The following is a 24,934-nucleotide window of genomic DNA, read 5'->3' on the forward strand; positions in this document are numbered from 1 at the left end:
AATACAACATATTTGGAAGTTTTTATTTAAAAGGTGCCCAAGCCTCAGGAGCACTTTCCAGCAGTCTGAGAACACAGTTGTGCCCTAAGGGGCTGGAGACACTTCTGCAGTGGGAGCCAGCAGGTAAGAAACACCCTGTTGCTGTGTTCTCATGACTTAATGCAGTGACGCTGGTTCTTGGGCATCCCACAGCCCCAGGCAGTTTGCTCTGTGGAACCAGACACCCCACTGTGTATCCAAGGCTCAGGGGCAGTTGTGGAGCACAGGTTTTCTGTCTGTGGACCCCTGGCCGTGGGACCACACGACCCTGCAGCCCTCTGGGCTGGTGGCTTTCTCTCAGCACCAGGCCCTCTGGCATTGTCCCTCTGTCCTGGGCACTGCTGCTGGTGCCAGAGGTGCTGCAGGCAGGAGAGCAGGAGCTCTCTGAAAGCCAGCTCTGAGGGTGTGGCCTTTCCTCTGCAGGTCTTTCCTATTGTAAACTCACAGGTCTCAAAAGAGAATTAGGAAAAATGGTGTTATATTAGCTCCCTTCTGAATGTGCTGGTCTGGGGAGTTGTGTAACAGGACTTGGGAAGAAGCTTCACCCAACTTTTGTGTTTTTTGTTTTTTTTTTAATAACCAAACAAAACCCACTTTGCTTGCAGAAAGCACTGTCACAGAACCCCAATTTAAGCAGTGACTGGCTTCTTGATTCTTGTGCCAAAAGTTCATATCCCATGTGCATTCCTCAGCAGGTAAGTAGGAGGCCTACATCTGATATCACAAACTTGCCTTTGTGTTGGTTTTCTATCCAGTGTAGTTCCATAGAAGGGTATCTTAGCTGGAGCAAAATAAGGTGGGGCACATTTTCTTGTGTAGAAAATACCATTTATTGTGGATATGAAAATAGCAACCTTGATTTAGGAGCAGAGATGCAACCCTGGGTGGTACAATATAATTCGTTTGATCATCTGCTGCTCAGCAGTAACTTACAGGAAGTTGGTTTTTCCTGTTGTAGAGAAACAAATTTGATATCTGCTGGGCCTTTGTTTCTTCCTTCCAAACAAACCAATGCCATTCATTAGCAAGTACCAAAAAATGTTGTATTTGCAAAAGAAAACATTCATATAAATAGGCTTTTTAGTATCAATTGAAGACTGTATTAAAAAAAAGTTACATTAATTCAATACTGATAAAAATAAAACTTAGCTTTGATAGCATATAAAAACGCTTCAAACCAAGCATATATAAATAACTTAATTTGTAAACGTAGAAAAAAAAATTTAAGTATATATAAAAATAAACATCTGATGCACTGTACAATAAGACACTATCCTTCATAGGCACTGGCATCATTGATCAAGAGGAGTCCCCCGAGATGTTTTTCCTACAAAACCTGCTTTACCACTAGTGCCGTGTCCAAAATAAAAGGGAAAAAAAGCAAAGCACTGAGCAAATCTGTAGTGGGTTGTATGAAGGCCTCCCGTATCTCCTCTGGAAAGCAACAGAAGCAGCACTAGGGACAGAGCCAATATCCCATGCTGCTGGTTCTGCTCATTTTTCCTGGGGCTTTACTGTACAGCCTTGTCTGCTCTTCCTTTTGGGTTTCCACTGAAGGGAGGATGTTGTCACATTACAAATCTGGAAATCTGTCGTTTTTCTCAGCTGCAGAAAACTGTGACAGGTTACCCATTCTTCCTTGAGGGGCTGTGTAGGATGTGTGATGCTCAAAGTGAACCATGCTGTGACTCAGGCTTTTAGCAAAAGCCTGGACCTCACCAAAAAAAGGAACACTAATGTATGGGTGTTAAGATTGTAGACATGACTATCCAAAGATCAAACAAAGCAAATTTGTAAGTGAAAGGTTTTGTTACCCTCCCTGAGCTAGTTAGAAGAGGAAGCCTTGGGTGGGTATGTATCAAAACTGCTATATTCTTAAGTGTCAATTTAAAATAGCTATTGTCTTTTCATTCAAAACTCACTATATTAGTAACAGGAAGTAACACAGAAGCTGAGAGCCAAAATTACAGCTGTGCAAAGACAGAGTAAAAATAGATCTTGGCTCTTGAACTCAAAGGTGGGAAGTGCAGCTAACTTCTCCGTGTGCTGGGAAACCACACCTTGTATTGAAAGTAACTGTGTTAAAGTAGCAGTACGGTGGATGCTTGAATACACATTTCTCACTTGACAAATTCAAAGTGCAAGAGCTTCTTGAACAATGTGGACTTTTTTGAGCTAATTAAAGCATAACATATCAGCTTTTATTGCTTAGATATATCTAAAGTGATTCTGTACTGTTGTGCTGAAGAATGAAATTAAGTTATTTGGATATTTGAGGTGGTTGTGGTTCTGCTTAAATTTAGGAACATGTGAACCAGCCTAGGGATTGTGTTGAACAAACATGTAAAGCCTGACAGGAGCACTGTTGGACTAAGTGCCACAGAAGTCCCATGAGGTAATTGAATGGGAAGAGTCTGTATTTGCTGCAGTGGGACAGCTGGCCACATTATGAACAAAGAAATGTGGTAAGACTATGGCCAGGCTATATTTTCAGCTCCTAATGCATTTGGGTGCAATTGTAGAAGGGCTGATGGGAAAAGCCGTTATGGAAAAATGTTGGAGCTACTCTTACTTGCAGGACTTAAATTCTAGGAACAAGCTGATTACTGAGTACTAACCTATCCATGACAGTGTCACTGTGTAGAACAGTTTGGTTTCTTTATTTCAAAGCACCTGATTCTGCAGTACAGTAAAACTGTGTCCTGAGGTATGGTGGTGTCCACTGATGCTGCCTAGTGTAAATCTGAAACACCTTACACTGGCTGCAGGCAGTCAGCAAATACATGAAAAATTCTATCCAGGGTGTAGGATGACTAGTGAATATTGTGCTGCTTTGACTTCCCTCTTCAAGGGGAAGGGAACCAGCAGCCAGCTAAGATAAATGATTTATCTGCACAGTCAGGAATTCTGCATTTGGTACTTATCTCATCATTAGAAAGTGGCTTTGCAGCTCTGCTCAAGAGCTTGTGAAAGGTCTCAAACCATACAGAGACTGCTTCCAGCCTAAACTTACTTAAAGAAAGAAGTTGATCTCTGAAGTTGCTTGGAAACAGGAGTTAAGTAATATGCTCTATGATTCTGGCTCTTGTAAAGCAAGGTCTCTTCCTCTGCTCTTTATAGGGCAGTACACCTTTCTTCTCTTCCATGGAGCTTTTCCACTGCTATTTCCTGGAGAGGTTCCCCACTAAACGTGCTGCATTTCTTATAAGTGGTGCTGGCCAGAGCAAATGATCCTGTTCTCTAACTGCACTTCCACATAGTCCAGCAGCAGCAGCCAGGCTCCTGAAGTGAGGCTTGGTGGTGGCTGCCTCAGGAGGCAGCATTTTCCATGACACTTCCTGACACCTGTGTGTCCCTGTGGGCTGTCAGGGGCTCTTCAGTGTCTGCTGGAGCTGCAGCACTAAGCAGTGAGCAGGTGAGCCAGCTGAGCAATCACCAGGGGCTGCTGCTTCGCCACGGAGCTCAGGAGCCTGGCGGGGATGGCCGGGGCTCCAAGGTCCACCTGCAGGGATTACAGAGGAAAGGCTGCAGGCTGGAGTCTGTACCTGCTTTAAACAGAACCCTTCTCCAGTCTGGAACAGCTCTGATGTAACAAGTATGTGTGGGTCACAAAAGTAGTTAACAGCCAAATGCCATCATTACTGTGTGGTTTGTATCTTTTTCTTCCCAATGCTCCACAGACTTTCAAAACTTTGGTATTTGATGTTGCTTCTAGCAGGTATGACCCACATGGCTTTTGAGTTTGAGCTTGGATTAAAGTTTACTAGTTTGAGACACACAGTGTTACTGAAAATGTATATGCATAAAGGCAATATAACACGCATATTAAATTTTAAAATGCATATATACATTTCACCTATGCATTGTAAAATGCATGTGCTAATTAATGATATTTTAAAAAATGTATCTTTAAGCTTTAAATAAATGAGTTTAAAGGACTAATGGCATTTATCACTACATAAGCATTTAAATGAATATTACACATTAAAACGTGCTCTTCTGGACATTTTAAAATACTTCATACCCCTGTCTCAAAGTGAACCTACTTTTCAAATGAGTCTAAAAATGAATTATAAAATTAGCATTTTCTTATTCTTAACTTGAATCCTAATCTTGACTTCTCTTTTGTATCTATTAAGTGTGAAGAATTAATGACTTTGGTTAGAAAAATGCACCAAGTATTTTCAGGGATCTTGAAAATCGTATAACCCCAGGTGGACTTTCTGTGTCCACAGCTATGTGAAAATGCAAACAAGACTCCCCATACTGGCTCTCCACATGAGCACAAGGTATATTAAAATTGCTGATAAACCTGTACAGAAGAACTCAATATCCAAGGAAGCAGCCTTGAACGCTGTAAAAGCTTGGGAATATGTTCTTGAACACAATCCTAGTAAGAGTCTCTGCATTGAGAAGTGTGAAAGAGGTGACTTTGTGGTCACTTTGTAAGGTTCATGGAGTATAGCGTAAGGATTGTGGTTTTTGTTGCTTGCCAGCTCGTAAGTGTTCTGCTGTGTAAGAGCTTTTTGCATTCACAGTTGGACATACAGAAAAATCCTTACCTGTGCCATGTAAATAACTCTGGTGATCTCTCTTCCATTCACTATGTCAGGTTCCAGTATCCAAGCACTTGGCAAAATCTCCCCTCTCACTGCTTCTTTACAAGGCTGAGGCATGGATGCATCATAGACAGACTGAATAGCCAGGACAGACAAGTTCTCCTGCACATGACAAGGTGTAAAGATGACAATTTGAAAAATTTTATGCATATAGCAATGTTTTCATTGTTTGCCATGAGGAATATTTCTCACATTGCTTACTTAACATGAAAAATTACTACTCTCATATCTATTAAATATGTTTTTGTCAAAATCGTGTGTGTTTGCAACCAGAATATACTGTGTGACACTTGTGTTAGTGTCTGATGAGCCTCGATAAACAATTGTCATTCACAAGAGGGTTTCACACATAATTCACTTGTTTCACTTGTGTGACACTGGCATGACTTTCCTTTCTGCTACACTGACACTTCTGCAGATAAGAAGATTGAACTTCTTTCTCTCCTTTGTCCTTGAACCAGGATATCAGAACAACTCCTCTGTGCTGCAGACAGAATGCTCACTTTACCTCTTTGGCTTCTGCAGTAATGCAGCAGAAATCCCGGGGCTGCTTTAGGTAACATAGGGAGGTATCAGTCACTAAATATACTGGGGAAAAAAAAATAAGGAAGGGGAATTAGACTTTGACAACTTCAACTTGTCACAATTTTCCCCAACCCTTACATGGAGATACATATTTTATTTTGACTTACTGCCTGGGAGTAGAGCTCTAGTTCATATGCTATAATACATATTTAAACACTTTTTCAAGCCACTTCAGGTTTGTCTTTACTTTCAAACCACTGTCTCTAGCTGCACTTCACAGCAAGATGTGTTTAATATCAGCCTTGGAAAAGCCCTGTAAAGCTGAAGCTCCCATATTAAATGATGAAATTGTTTCTTTACGCCTGAAGAAATGGAACAAGATGCCTTTAACTTTCTTCCTCTCTGCTTACATCCAGATGGTGCTTGTCATCTGCTAGGTGTGAGGATACTCACCCAGGTGAATGTGGCTGGTTACCTTCTTGTGTATTCGAGCTGTATTGATGGCGCTGTCGTAGAGATGCCTCTTGCCAGGATCTCTCACCACTCCCCACACATAGGGAAGAGGCCTTTCTATCACTCCTGCTCCCAGAAATCCGTGCCTTGTTGCTGAAGGGAAGACTTTGTAGTACACCTGCACCTCTTTTTCTGTACACTGATATCTGTCAAAGGCAAACAAAAGGTATTTGCCCACCAGAAGGCCAGGTACAGAGAAAGGCCTCCCCTTACACAGACCTGCCATAAACTTACTTCCACCCAGCTGCTGCTTGGCACGTGTAGAGGTTCCTCAGGTTGTGAGAGCATGCTGCCATTACCTTAGAAAACAATGACAAATGACACCAGCTTCACTCAAACGTTCCAGCTAGCACCCCACACTCTCTTCTGCACCCCATGGCTGCAGCCTGGATCACTTTTACCCATCCTTCACAACTGTTCAGTGATCGTGTCTGTACCTCACAAATAGGTAACTGTTTCTGATGTAGAACAAGACTTGTCCCACCCATTTTTGCTACAACTTCCAGAAGGAATAAGTAAAAACTCTGTTTTTACTTACCTCAGTGGTAGCATTAGCCAGGATATGTTTGGATAAATCTTGGTATCCTTTTGTTGAAGAGGAGTTGACAGAAATAGTTAAACCATGGGTGAACCTACAGCTGGTGCCACTTGAAGGAAAAGGTGGCTGAGTTCTGCTGGCTTCTGCAGGAAATAAGCCAGAGAGGGAATAAAAAAAAATTAAAATGTAACCCCACCACTATTCTTAAATTGTAGGGACTTAAACTCTCCACTGGAGCCCCCAGTCCATCTGATCCTAATGAAGGAGTGATAACATCCCTTGCCTGGACATTGAACATCCCTTGCCTGGACATTGTGTGTGTGTTGGTAATTACACTGCAGTTATATTTTGCAGTACTGAAGTTTTAACAGCTATTGCCACACGTAGGAAAATAAAATAAGGAAAAATTGATAGCTTAACTCTTGAGGCTAAAAATTAGAATTTGCTTTTACAATTCTATACTCGTTGCAGATTTGGGCCACACACTCCTTGCTTCCTTCCTTCATTCAAAATATTATCCTCATATTATCTCAAAAAGCTGTACTTTGATGTTTCCACATCAAAAGACCAACTTCAGAAGAAGCAAATCACCATTTAATATTTAAAGAAATTCTAAGCAAGCACTGGCTACTGGTTGATGGTATTTTTCTGAAGTCATGTAAAGGTAGGGACGTCCTTGCAATATCCAGATTCAAAGTAGATTTTGATTTGCATAAATGACAAATCTCTTTGGGCTTTGGGATACAGCTCAAAAGAAGAAAATGTATGTTTTACTTACCAAATGTTGAATCCTTATGCAGTTGCTCTAATGTGTAAAGCTGACTATTTCTAACAGCTGAGCGACCTCGTGTATCACTTGTAACCAAATTATTTCCAGAAGAAACCTGATTTAAGAAAGTGCAGAAGTGGGAGCATTCATTTGAAATGGGAAAAATAATTTGTGTTAAATAGGCAGTGGAATATTAGTAGCAAATCTGCCTTACAAGGCTGGAAGCATCTCTTTATCATGAGGTAACCCCTTTGCCTTTCCCGTAGTTATGAAATAATACTTTAACTTGGGAAATTTAGCAAAGTAAGTGCAAGGAACTAGCATGGGTACATACTGCAAAAGTATGGAAAGTACATTTTCACACATGGAAACTCAAGTCAATGCAGGTATCATTAGGGAGTCAGAATGTCAGATGCTATCAGGTTTATCACAAGAAAAGGCCTGCTGTTTCTAAAACGTTTGACAGATCTCTGATAGTTACATAGGCAGTAGTAACTATCTGATTTTTTATCTATGACTTACAAAAAAAAAAACCCCAAAACTTGCAAAATAAGTGTCACTGTCCTTTGCAATTACATTACAAAAGGCTCCCTCACCCCATGTCACCCATCTATGTACTGGTAATGCAAACTTGTCCTGCCTCATAGCTGTGACAGAATTTAAATCATCTCAAAAACCATCTCTGTGCCTACACTATGCCTCTGTGCTTGAAGCACCAGGGGACACCAGTCTCACACAGCAGTGGTTTCTCACCTGCCCTTCCTGGCTGCTGAGGTTACTTGCTGTGTATGTGGCAGTATTACTGCTGTTGTAACCAGATGTTGGGCCAGAGGAGAGGCTGAGGCTGGAGTCTGTACACAAAGTGCTCGTACTTGCAAGAGTCTTCAGTCTTGCTTCTTCCTGTAATAGGAATCACAGTATTTTGCAAAAAAAAACCCACAGTATTTTGCAAAAAAAAAACCAAACCAAAACAAAAAAAAAAACACCAAAAAACCCCACAAAGAAACAAACAAAAAAACCCCGAACAAACAAACAAACCCCAAAAAAACAAAACAAAAAAACCCTCCAAAAACAAAAACCAAAAACAACCCCAGCACTGAAAGTTGAAAGAGGAATCTAAATAAATCCAATTTCTTCCAAGAAGTGTTGACACAAACTTGCCATACAGAAAGCATTAAATAAGCAAGTTTGTTTGAATGCCTAGGATCATATAAACCATAGAGTGAATGACCCTGTAAAATCTGACACTCTGTGGAAATGCAGGTTTTGCTGTTATCTTCACTTATAAGAGTTCAAACTATCAAACTAATGCTAGGATGCTTTTAAGAGGAAGAAGTTTAATAAAAAGATGTCTTTTCAGTCCCATTTATTGCTCTTTGTCTACTTCTCAAGCCCCTGACTTAACTTGCTAGTCAAATATAGCTGTTAAAGACTGAAGATTTTACTTTACCAATGCAACTACTCAATGGTAGAAGACCAAGTAAAAATTACATACTAAGAAAATCCTGAGAACTTCAAGACTATGTGTACTTTCAATATAATGCTCACCTTCTGTAATTGAGAAAATATTTGTTCCCGTATCCGCCTTTTCTCTTGCTCTGCTCTCTCCCTAAGTTTGTCCCTAGCTCTTGCAATTTCAGTTTTGGTTTCCTCTCGTGCCTTCTGATAGTCTTGGAGCAGCAGTTCAATGTCTGAAGGGTGCTGAATGCTTCTTCTTTTTGGTTCTTGAACTCTGTAAGGATGGACAAGTTAGGAGAAAAACAGATAATTACTTGAAATACCATGAAAAAATAGTATTTCAATTTAGAACAGGAAAACCTGCCAGAAAAGCAATTAAACCCCACCACATCAGCCTCCAAAAAGCTTTTCTTTGCTCACTAATGGCTAAGTAGACATAAGCCTTGGAAAATTACTCAGATTGCAAGTCCAATTACTACTGAGATTACTTCAGTGGTTTCTAAATCAGGTCTCCATATGATATAAGGTTATAGCTTTGGCATATCACATACAAGATTATTGTGTTGGGAAAATAACTGTCTCCTGACTACAAAGGAAGTAAAACATTTAGGGAATATGGTGGGGAACAAGAAACTGAAATTCTAAATAGTGAAGTGGTGCAGAGATTTTCTGATATTTAAAATGAAACTGAACTCTGTGGATTTTAAGTTAGTGAAGGAGTGTTCTTGTTCCTGCCAGGACAGAGCTAATTTTGCTGGAAGGAGGCATGGCCAGGGCACAGAGGTTATTCTATACCAGCTCACATTATTGCTGTGGTGGAGGAAAGGCACACTTCTGGACAGAAGGGGTTCCTTCAAGCTGAGATGTGGCAGAGGGACCCATCCCATATTGTCTATTGTCAGGGGGTTTTCAGTTTGAATAATTTCTTTTCTCACATCTTTTGGTATTAATGCTGTTGCTGTTACTGCTCTGTTTCCTATCTCATTGCTGTTTCCAGCAAATTGTTCTTATCTCAACCCATGATCTTTACCTTTCCTACCTCCAGTTGGATGGGAAGGGGAAGCAGCACTGATTTCAGCAGGAGTTCTAAATTGGAGAATACCATTCCTAAATCACAGGAAGGTTGGTTTCTAACCAGTCCAGAGAGAATACTTGGCTGTCCCTGTCCATTATACACATATAATAAATTAGACACTTGTTATGGACTGAAATAAAACTAGACCCAAGGTTTTAATGAATATTTTCTAAAATCAGGCATGCGTTTTTCCTGAAAGCATTTTCTGTCCCAAAGGTGAATACCCCCACACTGAGAAGAATTCTGCCCCTGAAGTCTCAGATGTCAGAAAGAACCATTGATGTGCCCCCATTGTGAGCAGGGCTCATGAGCATCAGGACAGGAGAGGTTTCCAATGCCCTACCTGGTGTTTTCCACCACATCTCTTCTCAGCTGTTGCAGATATTCTCGGCGTCTGCTGGGGAGATCTAGATCCCTCTGACTTGCATCCAGAGTCTGGGACAGACTCAAATGCTTTTGGGGGCTCAGGCTTCTGCTTCTTTGGTATCTTTGTAGCCTTTTTACTCTTTCCTTCCTCAGAGTTTCAATAGTTCTCATGTGCCTGTTAGGGAAACATGATTAGAGTGATAAAATGCACCCTGCAATGTTTTTTTTAAGCACTTAAATATTAGGTAGATTTTTAATGTAAAATTTTTATAGGAATCTAATACCATCTAATACCTCTTTGTCTACATGCTGAGAGATGTAGAAATTCTAAAATGCCACTGTTTTTCTGATGGCAGGAAATGTAAGAGAGGGTTGTGATTACTGCTGGTAACAGCTGAGAGGCAAATTGTAGATGGAGACCAATGCAGCTGCTTCAAAATTTTTGTTGCAACATTTTCCCACACTCAGTTCTACAATCACAAGAATCAAGTATCTTGTTATTTTTAAAAAAATATTTTGCATATTTATGGGGCGTTAGAAATTATTTTTGTTTAGTCATACAGCAGTATTTATTCACAGAAACATGAATGGGATATTTCCATAAATAGGATGTATCAATTATTTTTACATTGCAATAAATCAATTAAATATATTCCCACATCACCAGGTACACAAGATAACTCTCATGGCTGCTAGAAATTTTAAGAGTGAGGTAACACTAGATTTGGATTACACCAAATCACTTTTCTCTGTTTTCTTGGAGTAACCCCAAAATTTTGTCCTAAATGCATTGCTTAACAATTTTTAAAATAAGTCTGATAGTGTATCTCTTCATTCATTGTGACTAAGTGATTGGCTCATTACTAAATGTTATTTAATCTGCATGAAACATATTAAATATACTCAAAACAATACTACATAAAGTAATTTACCTTTCATAAAGTTGCTGCTTCACTGGAATTGCCCCTGGCTCATCTGCAGCTCCTCTCTGAAGGACCCTCAGCAGGGCATCTGTTTCCCCAATGCCATAATTGAGCTTTGCCTCAGTCAGTTCCACTGTGAGGGGATGCTGATGCAGATTCAGCTGAATGCTGGACATGATCTGGGCACGCTCTCTCTGAAGTCTCTTGATCTCTCTGCTCCTGCTGTCACAAGGCTGGTAATTCCCTTCCACTTCTGTTGATCGTGTGCTTCCAGGCTTCTTTTCTGCCTGACCCCTTAAATCGGTCACGCTGCCGCTCAAGCCGAGTAGCAGAGGAGGAGGGCTGCTCCTAACACCACACCAGTTGCTGAATTTATTGTGGATGGGTAAGTCACGGAGGCTGCAACTCCGAGGCCTGTAGGGCTTTGCAAAAGCAGAGCTCTTGCTGAGAGGGATTTCAGTGTCGCATTCGCTCCCAGTGACAGAATCGGTACTGTCGTCTCGGAAGGACGTCTGCACGTCGCTCACATCAGAGAGTGGGGCAGGGCAGCTGTCCTCATTCCTCCAGAAGAAATCATGAAATTGTACAGAAGATGCTTCTACCAGAGGTTCTGAGGATGTGCCAGCATTTGTCTTACTTGAACAAGTGGCACTATTTTTTTTATTAAAAAGTAAGTCAGCATTTGGAGAAGGGTAGTTAGGAATCAAAGCAGTATCAGAATTCCCAGAGAACTTTTTGTGCCCGATTCCACCTGAAGAACCTCTTCCACCCCTTGTAACATACATACAATGAAGGGAATGTGCCACTGAAGCCTGGTCTCTGCCATCACCTGTTACAACTTCACTGTGTCCTGACACCTCCAGCGTACTGCTGGAGTGATACAGCCGCTCTGCACAAATGGTGGTGTGGGTGTCAACCCTCAGTCTGTGCTGCTCTTCCAAGTCTTTTGAACCATCCTGCCCTAAAAGGTCTTTGGCTGCTTTCTTATCAGAGAAAGTTCCAGATTTCTTTCTTATGCTCTTGTGTTCTCTAGAGGTGCTTGATTCACTGTCTGTTTCTGTCTGTGAAAAATTGTCCACATGGTGTTGCATGCTGAGCTGTGGGCCTGCCCTCAGCTTTCTCTTGGTGTGAAGGGGACTTGAAGCAACGCTGGAATATCCAAGAGGTTCCTTAGTGGGACAGACAGACTTGCTAAAAGCATTCTGGCTGCTGGGACTAGCGCTGAGAGTTAGAATAGGGGAAGAGGCCCTGTCGACTAGCAGGGTATTTTTGTACCAAAATTTTCTTTCAGCTGGAGTCTCTGTTTCATTGACACTTCTTTTATCCTGAGTATAAGATGTTGGAGACTGAGAGGTGCTATTAGTAGGGCTGCTAACTACAGTGCATGAAGAACCATCTTGCCCTGAGCTTGGCAAAGATGGTGTGAGAGGTGAAACTCTGGTACTAGCAAAAGCAACGTTCTGCTGTGCATTTAGTGATGTTTTTTGAAAATGGAAAATAGGGGTGGAAGTTTTGGGTAAACAAGGCAGATGCATAAAGGAGTCTTCCAAAATGCTGTCAAGACTGTCATGGAAGTCAGAATTGCCCAGGTTTTTCATCCCTGTTTGTTCTTGTGTTCTTTCTTCAGGAGTGGGTGTTTCCTCTTTCCTTTTGGGAATCTCTCCTACTGTATCTGCACCAATTTCTTTCCAATCAGCATTTACTGCCTGAGCTGCCCTCAATTCCTTTTCCATTTTTGCCTCCACTTGTTTTTCTTCATGTTTGCTTTGAGGCTTTTCCAAAATCTCAGTCTGAGTGCCTACATCTGCTGTAGTCTGAGTACAGCTATCTGACTTAATAGCCTTTACAGCACCTTCAATTCTCTTTTGGTTGATTTTGGCATTCTGCTTACGGTCTATAACACTCTGTTGGGAAAGATTTCCCAGCAGCTCAGAAGTGTTCTGAAGAAGCTGTGACAGATGCATGGACAGGTTTTGCATGCTTGTCCAAGAAGAAGGTTGATGAAATAAATCTCTGTTTGTTTCCTCTTTTTTTGCAGAAACATCTGTATAGCTTCTCTGATGTCTTCTCTGCCTTTTGTACCTTCCTGTAGTTGCTGTTTGTGTTCCTTGCTCACATGTAATCCCTGGTGGTTTTTTGGAAGGTTTTTCAGACTCTGAAGGATACAACAGTACAATTTCATCAACCTGCATTGAAGAGTTTCCAGGTTGTGTGGAAGGATTCTCAAGTTCAGCAGTGTTGTTTTCTGAGTTAGTCTCCAATGTTTCACTGGATATGTTGCTGTGCTGTTTGGTACTGTCACTCAAGTATGCTGATTGAAAGTCTTGTCTGACACTGTCCCATTCTTGAAGACCTTCAATGCTACTCAAAGTGCTTGACAAAACTTTTGCTGTAGCATATGAACTTAGATGAGAACGAAAAGGAGAATTTTGAGAGTTCAATCCATTGTCTACACTGGAACATCTCATAACTTTACGGTTTTCCATATTCAAAGGAATTTGATTGCAAGAGACATCACTTGCACTTCCAAAAGCATACTGTTTCCAGCCAATCTTGCAGGCTCCATCTTGTTGCCATGGGTGAATGTATGGGTTGATATCACTTGATCTAAAATGCATTGCATCTTTATTATCTTGCAAAAATAAATCAGTTTCTGGCTGGTACCCAGCTTCTTCTCCTTCCCCTTCACTACACTGAGCTACAGAATTGCTGTTTGAACGGACATTTGCTTCTGCAGACACAGAACTGTGAGCTGTGGGCAGTAAGGATGATGGAGATTGACTAGTACAGTCTTTCAAAGACTGACTACTTTGGCTTCTTGCTGCTAAATTTTGTAAGTTTTTGGAATCACATTTTGCAAGCTTTTTAGTTTGTGCCATTTTTTGCTGAAATCTTGGTTTAGATTTAATTTGTAGAAAGTTTTTCAATTCCTTCTTTGAAAATCTTTCAATTTCATAAAGATCATCTTCAGTTGGTGATGGAGGCTCTACACTCATATTCAAATCTTGCAGTGATTTAGATACAGAATACAACAAAGGATTTGCCTTAGATGAAGCTTCCAAAGTACATTCTGTGTCAGAGAAAACAGCAATAGCTGGAGCTGATACTCTGTGACTTTGTAAATAAGGTCTCAGTTCACTTTGTTTACAGCCCTTTGTACTCCTTGTGGTGGAATATGATCTTTTGCTCCTGAATTGCACCAATTTGGATTCTTGAAGAGTTAAATCATGGCTTTCTGGTAAAAAGTTTATGGAAGTTTTTTCATTATTTTTTACAGAAAAATTGAATCTTTCTGATTTCAGGGTATTATTCCTCATTGTAGTGTCTCCCATTGTTGAACAAGTGTTTGCCCCAGCATCAGCAGCACTATCAATGCTTGAACATACATTATTTTTGCAAAGTAAAATCTCTTTTCTACCATCTGCATTTGTTCTATCTGGCACCTGTTCTATCTGTCCACCTGGAGGCACATACTGACAGCTACCTTGCAGATCTGCAAGGTTTTTATCAAAATCCGAGACAGTGTGATATGGTTGCCTGGGATCAGGGCTTCTGTATGTGGGATATGCTTGACCAAATGAATTGCAGGTGTAGTCAGGATCCACTTGAACATCTCCTGGATACAGATTTTCCAACATTTTAACTTCTGAGCTTGTTGGTTCATTTGGAGAATTTGAGGATACATTAGTTTGCTTTTCAACAGGTTCTCTACTTAATGTGTTTCGCGACTCTGTCTTTACTGCAAAATGTTCAGCCTCAATATTTGAATGCAGTTCTTCCTTACTTCCGTTAAGTGTATTTCTAATTTGTCCCTCTTTAATAAGAATTGCCCTTCTAGTATTCCATAAATGTAATGATGGTAGTAAAAGAGAATTATCATTTGGTATTTTCTCTATGTTTTTGTTGCAAGCTTCTTGTGGTAGAACTTTATCCCAATGATGCTGATCAATTTTTGTATCACTGTCAGGTTTTTTATTATTATTTCCATAGACAGGTTCCCCATCTACAGCAGAATTTTCATATGAAGTACAGTCTATGTCTGAGACTGGAAAATGCATGTTTTCTTTTGCAAGAGAAAGTAAAATACTTCCTGAAGCACATATTGGCTCATCAAATACCACAGCTTTATCAGACTGAGTGTCTTGTATTTGCAAAACAGCAAATGGAGACTGTTTCAGTATATTTGAATGTGAAGTATCATACGTGCTAGTTTCACCATGGCCTGCATCTGCAGTTGAAGGAAATTCTGAAAATGCTGTTAAGGCTGGGTAATTGACTCTTGCTAATGACTGGGAAAAATCTTCTTTTACAGAGCACACATCTGCAGAATTGCAGGACACTTTCTCAGTCAAACAGCTGTCCAGAAATGAGTCCTCAAGCTGACTAAATACTAGAGATTTTGGGTCTCCAAATAAAAAAGATGTGTTAAAACCACTGAAGTTCTTGGAGCTTTGAAATGGTATCTCAGGTGGAGTGTCTTCTGCAGACTGTGATGGCAGAGACTTTGATTCATTACAGCCAGTCTGTCCTTGGCTCTGGAAAGTGAGCAGACCTGATTCTGGTACAGCCACACTATTAGTGTTACTGCAGTGTTCTGAGAACTCATGAATTTTATCTTCTTTTGTGTCACCACAGTTCTGGAAATAACCTTGAACAATTTTCTCCTTTTGCTCTGTTTCCACAACTTTTTCAGGGAGTTTGTTACTCTGAGCATATGTGGCCTCTGCAACTGCAGAATTATTTCCCTTTTCGTCTCCTTTTTGAGAAACACCAGGAAAAGTTACAGATACACTCAAACCAGTTGATTCACTTTCAAAGTACTTTGTTTCTTCAGAGAGAACAGTACTATTTTTATCGTTGTCTCCACTGCTGACAATTAAACTATCTTCAGATGATGCTGGACAATTCAGAAGACCAGGAGAACATTCAGAAGTGTACAAGTTCCTATTATAATTTAGAAAGTCTTTACTATGATGTGGCTGTTCCTTTGGAGACTTGTTCAGGCCTTCTGAAAGGGCTGGAGCCTTCTCAGGAAGAGCATTGCCTGATTGGTCTACACAGCACTCTTCACAAGCTTCATGTTCCTGGTTTTCTATGGGCTCATGCTGATATCCAGCTACAACAGGAAACTCTGCATGTTCACATTTACTGTTTGCTGTAGGATAGCTTGCACTTAAAAATGTCTTCTCATCATGCAGTGGTGAACCCCCCAAGTGAGGTACTTTCTGAGTTGCATTAATATTCTGAAATATTTTTTGGGTAGAGCTTTCTAGTGAAGAGTGGGTTTTCCCCACCCCTATATCTTCCATCACTTCTTTCTCTGAGGAAGACAGCAGATATGGAGTATCCAACACTAGTGAATCAGGCACAATAGTATCCTTTATCTCTTGAGCTGTATTGTCTATGGAACTAAGACAGTCTTTTAATAATTCATTAACCATTAAATCCATACTGTGTTCTTCATAAGAATTATTAATATCCTGCACTATATCTTCAGAAGAATCTAATTTTTCCAAGAAAAATGAACCTCCTTTGGCCCTTTGCTGAAGTACAACAGTTCCAGGCTCAAGACCACCTACGCTGTAGGGAGTGAAAGAGCTGTTCTCATTGACAGGTTGTGTGGATATGGCATAATCTGGTCCATTTTTAAATACAAAAGGTTCGTCCTCCTGCCTCTGCTGTGTGGTCCTGGTTTGCAGAAGAGCTACACTCTTACTTGGTGTTTTATCTGGAAGATGTTTGTCTTCTCTTGTTTTGTTGGCTGCAACAGATGTACCACCACCAATCTCACTCTCCATTAATGTTTCATAGTAAGGCAGAACAGCTCCGGTTCCAAGACTGCTGTTAGATGGTTTTGTACATTGAACCAGATGAGAATCATCACTTCCTCCAAGATATAAAGGTTGGTTTACAGACAGGCATGGGGAGTCTTGAAGTTCTTGGTTCTTTTCTGTACACTTCTGTGATGCTGGTGGATTCTGTTGCTTGATAATGTCTTCATTATTTCCAGAAAAGCTCGTAGACACCCACTGGCTTTCTCTTAATATTTCATTTAATCTGTTGTTATCGTGTGTCATTTGGTAGCTGCCTTTGTTTTCAGGGAAGAGTTCATCCAGGTTTTGTAAAAAGATCAGTTCTACTTCCTCTGTGTTTGTTACATATATCTGCTTTTTTTTGTCTGCTTTGGCCATTTCTACTAGCTTCATCAATTGCACTGTCTCTTCCCCAGCTCTGGAGCCCACTTGATCCAATTCACAAATGTCAAAACTTTTTCTAACGATACCTACATTCAAGTTTTCTGAAGTGTCATGCTCAGGAGATTGCACAGTATGTCTGTCAAGACTTGTAAATTTTTGTTCAGTTTTGTATTGGTCAATATCAGCACTATCTTCAACTGAATATTCACATGGATCAACTACATGTCCTATCTCTGTAGAAGAGTCCACTGGATCACCATCCTCACTCATTTCAGTAGGGTCTTGGTATCTTGAATTATCCTCTAACAGTATATTTGATTCTACTTCAGAAGCCATCAGGTACCTTTCAGGAATCTTAAACTGATCTAAAATTTCTTCTTTGTCACCTCTGTCACAATATGTTTGATGCAGAGCTGGAGACTGTTCATTAAAATAAACATTTTCATCTGTGCATAAGTCTTCTTGTTTCGTAATAACCAGCTCCTCAGTGTTTGTCATGGTAATTTGTTCTTCACTCCCAGTCACTTCACATTCATTAACCATGTCTTCCTGGGGCAAACAGTTTGGTACACAATGTTCAATTATATTGTTAGAATTTATTTGTCCTTCATTTTCAAGTTCTGCTGAAATATTTCCTTGCCTTCTTGGGATTAGTAGGGTTTCAGCTGCATTCTCTGTTGTTCCACTCATCTGTAAAAGCCCTTTGCAAGTATCAAGGAATCCCAAAGTATTCTGAGTAATATCCGTTGTGTGGGAACTCACAGATGAAGGAGTGGTTTTGGGAGCAACAGAAAGCTCTGTTGAATAAATACCTATTTCTGTTTTCTCACTTACTTCTTTTTGGCAGAAGCTGCTTGTTTCAAGTTGGCTGCCAGAATGCACAAGTGCTTTTGATTCCTGAGTATGTTCTGCCCCTGTGCTGCCTTCCTGCAGTTCATCTTTGCGCAGCTCTTCACATGTCAGGCACAGATTTGTATTAAACTCACAGTGAACTTCACAAGCTGTGATGTCAGTAGGTTTCTTTGGATTCTGAGCTAGACCAATGTCTTTAAAATCCTTTTTACTGTCCTCAGTTACACTTTGGACTTGAGCAACTGGTCTGCCAGGTAAACATTCAGTGTGTCTGGATTTAATTTCCAATGCACTTTTTTCTAAGTTGCTTGCCTTATTGATTGATTTTGTTACTTCCTCATCCCTGGATGTATTCTGATAAGGAGCCATGGCTTCTTCTGTATCCATTTCTACGTCTCTGAAAAATTTGGATTCTTTATTTCTATAGGAACTCTCCTCTTGAGAAATGACAGCTGATGCATTTGTGTTGCTTTCAAATACCCTTCCCAACTCTGAATTTGCATCACATTCAACATGAAAGTCCACTGGGCAATCACTTTCAAAAAATGTTTCTTCCTCTTCTCTAGATTCAGGTAAAGATTTGTTCTGTGTTTCTGTTTCCAAGAGAACAGAGGCATCAAATTCTGCAGAAATGTCAGTTGCCTTATGTGTATTGTTTTTCTGTCCTGTTGCTTTTGAAGAGCATGTTAGGCAGAGGCAGCCAGAATGTACACCAGAACAACTTTTTGTGACACTGACTTCCACATTAAGATTAGATGTAGCATCATAATCTCCTTTCACTTTTGTGACATGTTCCAATAGTTTATCATAATTTTCAGTCTCATATGCACTTTGAAAAATAGTAGCTTTTGTTGAAACTTCGTAAAATAGGCTTGAATTAGATTCTGGGAGAAAATTTGTATTCTCACAAATAGCAGCAGGAAAGGACTTGGTGTTTTTCCCATTTACATTCAGTAGGAAATAACTTCCTTCATTTAAAACTAGGTTTTCATATTTGGATGAAAATTCTTTCTGAACTGCAGCCTGAGAATTCAATACATTGTGTTCTTTGCTTTCACTGCTTTCTTTTCTTATGTTATCAGTGTGTAATGTAGAATTTTCTGAAATTTGCTGGGATAAGCAACTCGCCTGACTGTCTGCTAAAGCACATTCAGGGGAATAATCCTTGGAATCAGGTTTGTGTTTGAATTCATAATGATTTAGTGAAGACAAGTCTTCTTCCTTTGATACATATTCTTCACAATCTCTGGGCAAAGGCACCTCTGGCACAATGTCTGCCAAGCTATCTGTGCTTATTTCCATACAGATTGTCTCTTTTTGACACACCTCTATTGGTGTTGCAGACTGGTCATAGCTTGTGCTGGCAGCAGTTAAAGGGTGACATTGATATGTTGTTTTCTGTGAGGAAAAATCTGTCTCTCGTGTTACTTCTGCAGGTATTTGCTCATGATCTGTTTCTTGCATTGTTTCCAGATTACTGTCCCCTGACCTGGGGGGTTCATCTGTATCAGCTGACTCTGCTCCTTGCCCAGCCATCTGAAGCTTGTAACTGCTCACCACAGAGCAGCTCTTGTTTAAGTCACTGAGGAAGAAACCTTCATCACAACGTGTTGGTATTTTTTGTACTGGAAAAAGCTGCCCACAGTTTCCACTGGATGTGAATTGGATGTGTTTCACTGCAGATGTCTGTGTTGAGGTCATATTATGAGCAAATCTCATAGAACACTCAGCAGCAGGTACACTGACAGATGTGTTTTCACTGCCTGAATCTGTCACACTTGATTTTGTCATCAAGTTATTGTAGTCATTGTCAAACTCATCTTTTGAAAAAGTTTGGAATAAGTAGTCTTCTAAATCTGCATCTACACAGCCATTCCTCTGCTCAATTTGCACAGGCAACACAGAAATAAAAGGTGTTTCTTTCGGAGTATAATCTTTTGGCAGCTCTGGATGAGTTGTGGTGGCAGAGTTCTCCTCTTTCTTAGATACCAGTGACAAGCAGTCTGCAGTGGAGGTGCTTTCCAAACAGCTGAACTCAGTAGCAGACCTGTAAGTGGACAATTCACCCGGTTGTTCTTGTTCAGGATGGTGTGACCTTGAATGTTCATAATAATCATGCTCTGCTGAAGTAGGAAGGAAAGAGGCACTTAGTCCTACTGAGCTAGCAAATGAGGACTTTACATTTGGAGATTCCAAGGAAGAATTTTCACTAGAGTTTGTCCATCCCTTTAAAACCTTATTTAATGATCTGCTCTCACATGTCCTGCTTGCAGTTGTTGTTTCAGGTAAAGGTACTTCCAATGTGTCAGAGGAGAAAACAGAGTTTATTTGGATTACATGACGTGGACTGTGAGTAATGCTGTGAATCTGCTTCGAGCCAGAAACAAAAGAAACCTCAGCAGCTGACTGCTTTAGATCATCTTTCTTTAGCCAAAGTTCTGGTTTGCTTGAAGAGCACAGACGAGCATCTTGAAACTCCAAGTTTTCATGGGAAGAAGATGCTGTTATTCCGGGGCTGCTAATGTCAACCTTTGAGTCACAGGAAGACCAGGCATCATTAGTAAACAAAGGATTTCCACTTGTATAATACAGTCTTCTTTCAGGAGACCTTTCTTGTTCTACAAAGGAGACTTTTGTTCCCTTCAGCAACTTCTTGCAAGCATTACTGGAAGCAGTCTGTGGCTTGGTGTTCAAATAAAAGGAACTGGTCAGCTTCAGATCATAATCTATCCGTTCTGTATCTCTGTTGCAGGTCTTGGATTCATGGTTTTCCTCAATCTGCATAGCTGGTAATTTAGGAGTTTGTAACTTCCAGAAAATCTCTGCTGGCATTTCATCAGATGAGTCAGATTTGGATTCTTCTACCAGATCTTCTGCTGGCATCTCTTCCCCATCAGCTAAGCTATCCAGAGAAAAGCTTCTTTCAGCCTTTCCCAGTCTCCTACGAGATGCATATGATGTCACCAAAGATGAAATATGGTTCTCCGTTCTGCTTTTGTAAAGCTTAGCTGGCTCACGATGGGCCTTTAACTTGTGAAATTGGCTTGTATTTTGCTTTTTGGCTTTATTTTCCTTTTCTATCAGAGAGTCTTGTGACATTTGACTGTCATCGCTCTCAGAATCTTCTGGGTTGGCAAGACATTTATTTTTGTCAAAATCTTCCAGTTTCATTTTCTCTGGGAAAGCTTTTGCATAAGCACAGGAGAGCGAATCTACAGAATAGGAACTGTCAGTATCAGAAATCTCATTTTCATCATCCTCTTGCCAGTTCCCCAGCATATCTGTGGCTGTTTTGGGCGCTCCAGCACTTAGCATCTCAGCACTGTGCCACTTTTTTTCAACATAAGAGAGTGGTGTCTGTGAGTTCATTTTAGTGAGATTGCCTACTGATGTTGCTGCCATCAGAAATTCTTTCTCTTCCACTGATGATTTCTCACGACTTGGCAAGGCTGAGTTTGCTTCTCTTTTCCAATTTTTGACTGTTTGGTTTAGATGCACTGATGGTGGGTTTCCATACACTGTTTTCTTAATTTGTTTAGGAAAATTTTCTGGAGAAGACCTGTGGCCTTTTCCGTTGATATCCATTCTAATCTTTTTATTGGATACCTGAGCTCTATTTTGTGCTACATTGCTGCTGGCAGGCTGACTTAAATCTCCTAGCACCTTTGATTTTGTCATTCTTCTCCCTGTAATAAAGGTTTTTGGCTCATCTTTCTCCTTAAAAAGATCAGGAGAGGAACCTTTAGAGGTCTGGTTTTGAGATCTAGCTTGCCCTGGACTGTCATCTAACTTTTCAATTTTTTTACAATTTTTATTGATACAAGCCATGATAGCTGAATCATTAGAGTATTTCTCTCCTCCTTTTTTATTTTCAGTTGAAGATGTTTTTTGTTTTTCAGTTAGCTGCCTCTGGACTGAAAAGGAGATCCCCTTTTCATCATTAAGGTCATCACTCCCAGAAATGTCTTTACCACTTCTGTTAAGGTATTCTACAGGTGACAACCTCTCTGTTGTACTACCTTTACAGTATTGATCAATATTTGGTGAGGTAGATAACTTGGAGACAGACTCCCTCTTTGAAAAACAGCTGTGAAAATAAAGAAGAAATAAAGTCCAATTCTTGCATGAATAATGTAGTTAACATTTTCACCACAGTAACGTCTTGCAAATAAGAATAACAATTCATGAAGCAACAATATTTTCTTTCAAAATCCAATTCTAGCAGGGAATAAAAAAATAAAATTCTGTGACTAATTATAAAATCCCCTTGCTATCTGGAAAGATGCCCTGCACACAAAGAAATAGCTCAGTGCTGTGAGGTATAGCTTCATATTGAATCTCTGTAGGCTCAAGTAGCTGTAAATATTAATTAAAAATAAAAGATAGTTCTAAGCCACAGAAATCCACTTAGCAGAGTTTGGCTATTTCCTGCTGTGGAAATAGCTAAGGACCATGCTGTGATAGGCACTGTAGTATCCCAACATTTTAGCATTGCATGGAGATGTACATTTAGCTTGAGAAAGATTGACCAGTATAAAAGTCCTCTCAATCTATCCAAAGATACCAATATTCTGAAGAAGAGTTTGATGATAATCAAGATAAAATTGTGCAAAAATTAGTATTTACCAACAGTCTGAACAAGGTAACAACAGAAGCTAAACCACTTCTAAAAAAGCCTTCTCAAAGAGGTAAAAAGTGCAGAAAGACTTGAGAAAGAAATGCAAAAAAGTGGGGAAGACCATGCCAGACAGATAAGTAGGGACCCAAAGGAAAAGGACAAACAGCTCCATCTTGAAGTACAATGTAGTGGGATCACTGATATTGTAGATTTGGGGATTTTCTTCAATACACTGAAAAGCATTCAGGATAGGTGGCCTGAAAATACCTTGAATTTATGTTACTTTTGAAAGTGCAGAGTCTTTGGCAAATGTTAACTTACCTGGGTACATGGGGCAGGTACGAATCACAGAACAAATGCCTGTGCTGCAAGGAACTCAAACCCAACAATTTCTGTCTCTTTTGCAAGTGGTGATCCAAAGAGGACCGTACAGCAATATTATCACTTAGGGCTTGGGATTGTTTCACACACTCTTCACTGAGCCAGCAGCTAGCTTCCAGCTGCTCCAGGTGTTGCTTGGCTTCCAACAGCTTCTGCTTCTTGACTATCCTTTCCAGCCGGAACTTGACCTTCTTCCGCCTTAGGTTTCTTTCAGCCTTCTTTAAAGAGTACCTTTGCAAGAGCTCCAGCTGCACCAGTCTCTTCTTGTTCTGCTGTAGCAGGGAAAGGCAGGTTTCCAGCCCAGTGGTGCTCTGCACCTCGGCCTCTGCACACAGCGCAGGCTCTGTTTGCACTGCAAACTCCCTCTGCTGTTGCTGAAGAGCAGCCAGACGTTTGTTCTCATTTATAAGCCTCTGCTGGTCTGTAAACAAAACAATGATTGAAAGAAAGTAAAAATCCTAGGAAAAGCACTACTTGTTACTATCTTGTTTCTTAATTTAATCAGCCTTTAGAGGTAATTTGAGAACAGAATTTCTATGCATGTAGAGTCTTGACAAACTATTTAAAGAAAAATGTACTGTTGCTCTACTTCATTGATAACTAAAAGCCTCCTCATTGGGTTAAGGACTCAGGTAGAAACTGCAGAATATAAGCATGTAATCATAAAATTAAAGAATCATTAAATGGCTTGGATTGGAAGGGACCTTTAAGATCAACCAGTTAAATGTGCATAAAATAAAACAAATACTGTCATGGCAAAGATGCATGTGAAGCCAACACAACCTTTCGCTATTACGACAAACAGTTCAAAAACCACAAGCTTATAGCACCAGTCAATGTATATTTTTCACAGAATTACCACTCTACTCCACAAAAAGAATTAGATTCTCTGCTTCAGTTAATGACCCCTACAGTTCATAAGTGCCAAATACATTCACACACCAAGTGATCAACCTAATTTGATAACAAAATATGTTACCTCTGCTTACACACTAAGTCTTCTCTAAATACTCAGAGCCTGATATTTGCAGTCAGTGAGAATGTAGTAGAGAACAGAACCAGGCTGATTTGTTTTAAACCCTAGATGCAAGAATAGTTTTATTCCATGCAAGGGATGGATGTGCTTAGACGCTTTTCAAAGCACACCAGCTACAATCTGAGCTATGATGAACTGTAACAAAAGAAGAGATCTGATGTATCTGATGGCTTGGACCTGTTCTCTTAATGAAGCAGAATTTTTATGCTGCTACAAAAATATACATATTCAGCTCTCAAAAGAAAGAAACAAACAAAAAAATCCATTGCTGAACAAGCAATGTAAAAATCTCAGGCCAGGTTCCTTTACAAGTGGAGCACTTCTCAAAGAACCAACATTTCCCAAAGCACTGCTGTCTTCATAGCGGCAATTTTTTTCTGGCTGAGCTTACTTTCAATGTGCAGTCCTTTACTAAATAAGCAATGTTTCATTGCTGGTTCAGGGATGTAGGAATTAAGAAGTATTTAAATTTGATGTGATGAATGAGGGCTTCCTGCAGCTCTGCACAGCTGAGCTGCAAGAGAGGAATTTGGGGCTCTGGAAATTTCCCTAGTGCAAGAAATCATTAGTGCAGAGACATTGTAGGTATCACTTGCTTGGTGAATACTGATCTTGTTAAACACACTTCATTAGTGAACCCCACCACAATGAGTCTCCTGTCCTGCTTGTATTGACAGCTCTGCAAGGAGCACATGAACAGAGGTAGGAGTTCTAACTCTACGGTTACTCTGTGGATAAAAGGGAAGCATTTTTGTCATTATGTTAGTTAATTTTCCTTAATAACATTTTTAGTTTTGACATACAAAGCCTTTTTTCCTCAACTTTGTTTCCAGGCATGTTCTCTTTAGCAAGATTTTAGCAAGCAAAATATTTGGCAGATCAATTTCCCTGCAAGAGAGTTGCAAGCTTAAGATGGTAATTAATCTCTGTGCAAAAAAACTTGGCACTGTCAGGAGCTGAGCCACAGAGGACACAGAAAAGGTGAAGAACTTTGGTGTGTTGCCAAGTAAAGAATTGTATTTGGC

At 40.1% G+C, this 24,934-nt stretch overlaps 1 protein-coding gene across 1 annotated transcript in view; it reads right to left on the reverse strand.

Annotated features, from left to right (window-relative positions):
- Positions 1 to 845: 845 nt before the first annotated feature.
- The window catches only part of STARD9 (StAR related lipid transfer domain containing 9), a 96,422-nt gene continuing 72,333 nt past the window's right edge, over positions 846 to 24,934 (reverse strand). The window contains exons 23-34 of the mRNA XM_064424512.1: positions 22,814 to 23,294; positions 10,835 to 21,961; positions 9,880 to 10,077; positions 8,552 to 8,735; positions 7,757 to 7,903; positions 7,013 to 7,118; positions 6,235 to 6,377; positions 5,931 to 5,995; positions 5,637 to 5,842; positions 5,167 to 5,246; positions 4,602 to 4,760; positions 846 to 3,541 (exon numbers count right to left, since the gene is read on the reverse strand). Coding sequence (XP_064280582.1) covers positions 3,440 to 3,541; positions 4,602 to 4,760; positions 5,167 to 5,246; positions 5,637 to 5,842; positions 5,931 to 5,995; positions 6,235 to 6,377; positions 7,013 to 7,118; positions 7,757 to 7,903; positions 8,552 to 8,735; positions 9,880 to 10,077; positions 10,835 to 21,961; positions 22,814 to 23,294 — 12,998 coding nt within the window. The 3' untranslated portion in view covers positions 846 to 3,439. The remainder of the gene's footprint in view (positions 3,542 to 4,601; positions 4,761 to 5,166; positions 5,247 to 5,636; positions 5,843 to 5,930; positions 5,996 to 6,234; positions 6,378 to 7,012; positions 7,119 to 7,756; positions 7,904 to 8,551; positions 8,736 to 9,879; positions 10,078 to 10,834; positions 21,962 to 22,813; positions 23,295 to 24,934) is intronic.

Source organism: Passer domesticus, chromosome 6 (assembly GCF_036417665.1).
Source record: "Passer domesticus isolate bPasDom1 chromosome 6, bPasDom1.hap1, whole genome shotgun sequence".
Taxonomy (NCBI): domain Eukaryota; kingdom Metazoa; phylum Chordata; class Aves; order Passeriformes; family Passeridae; genus Passer; species Passer domesticus.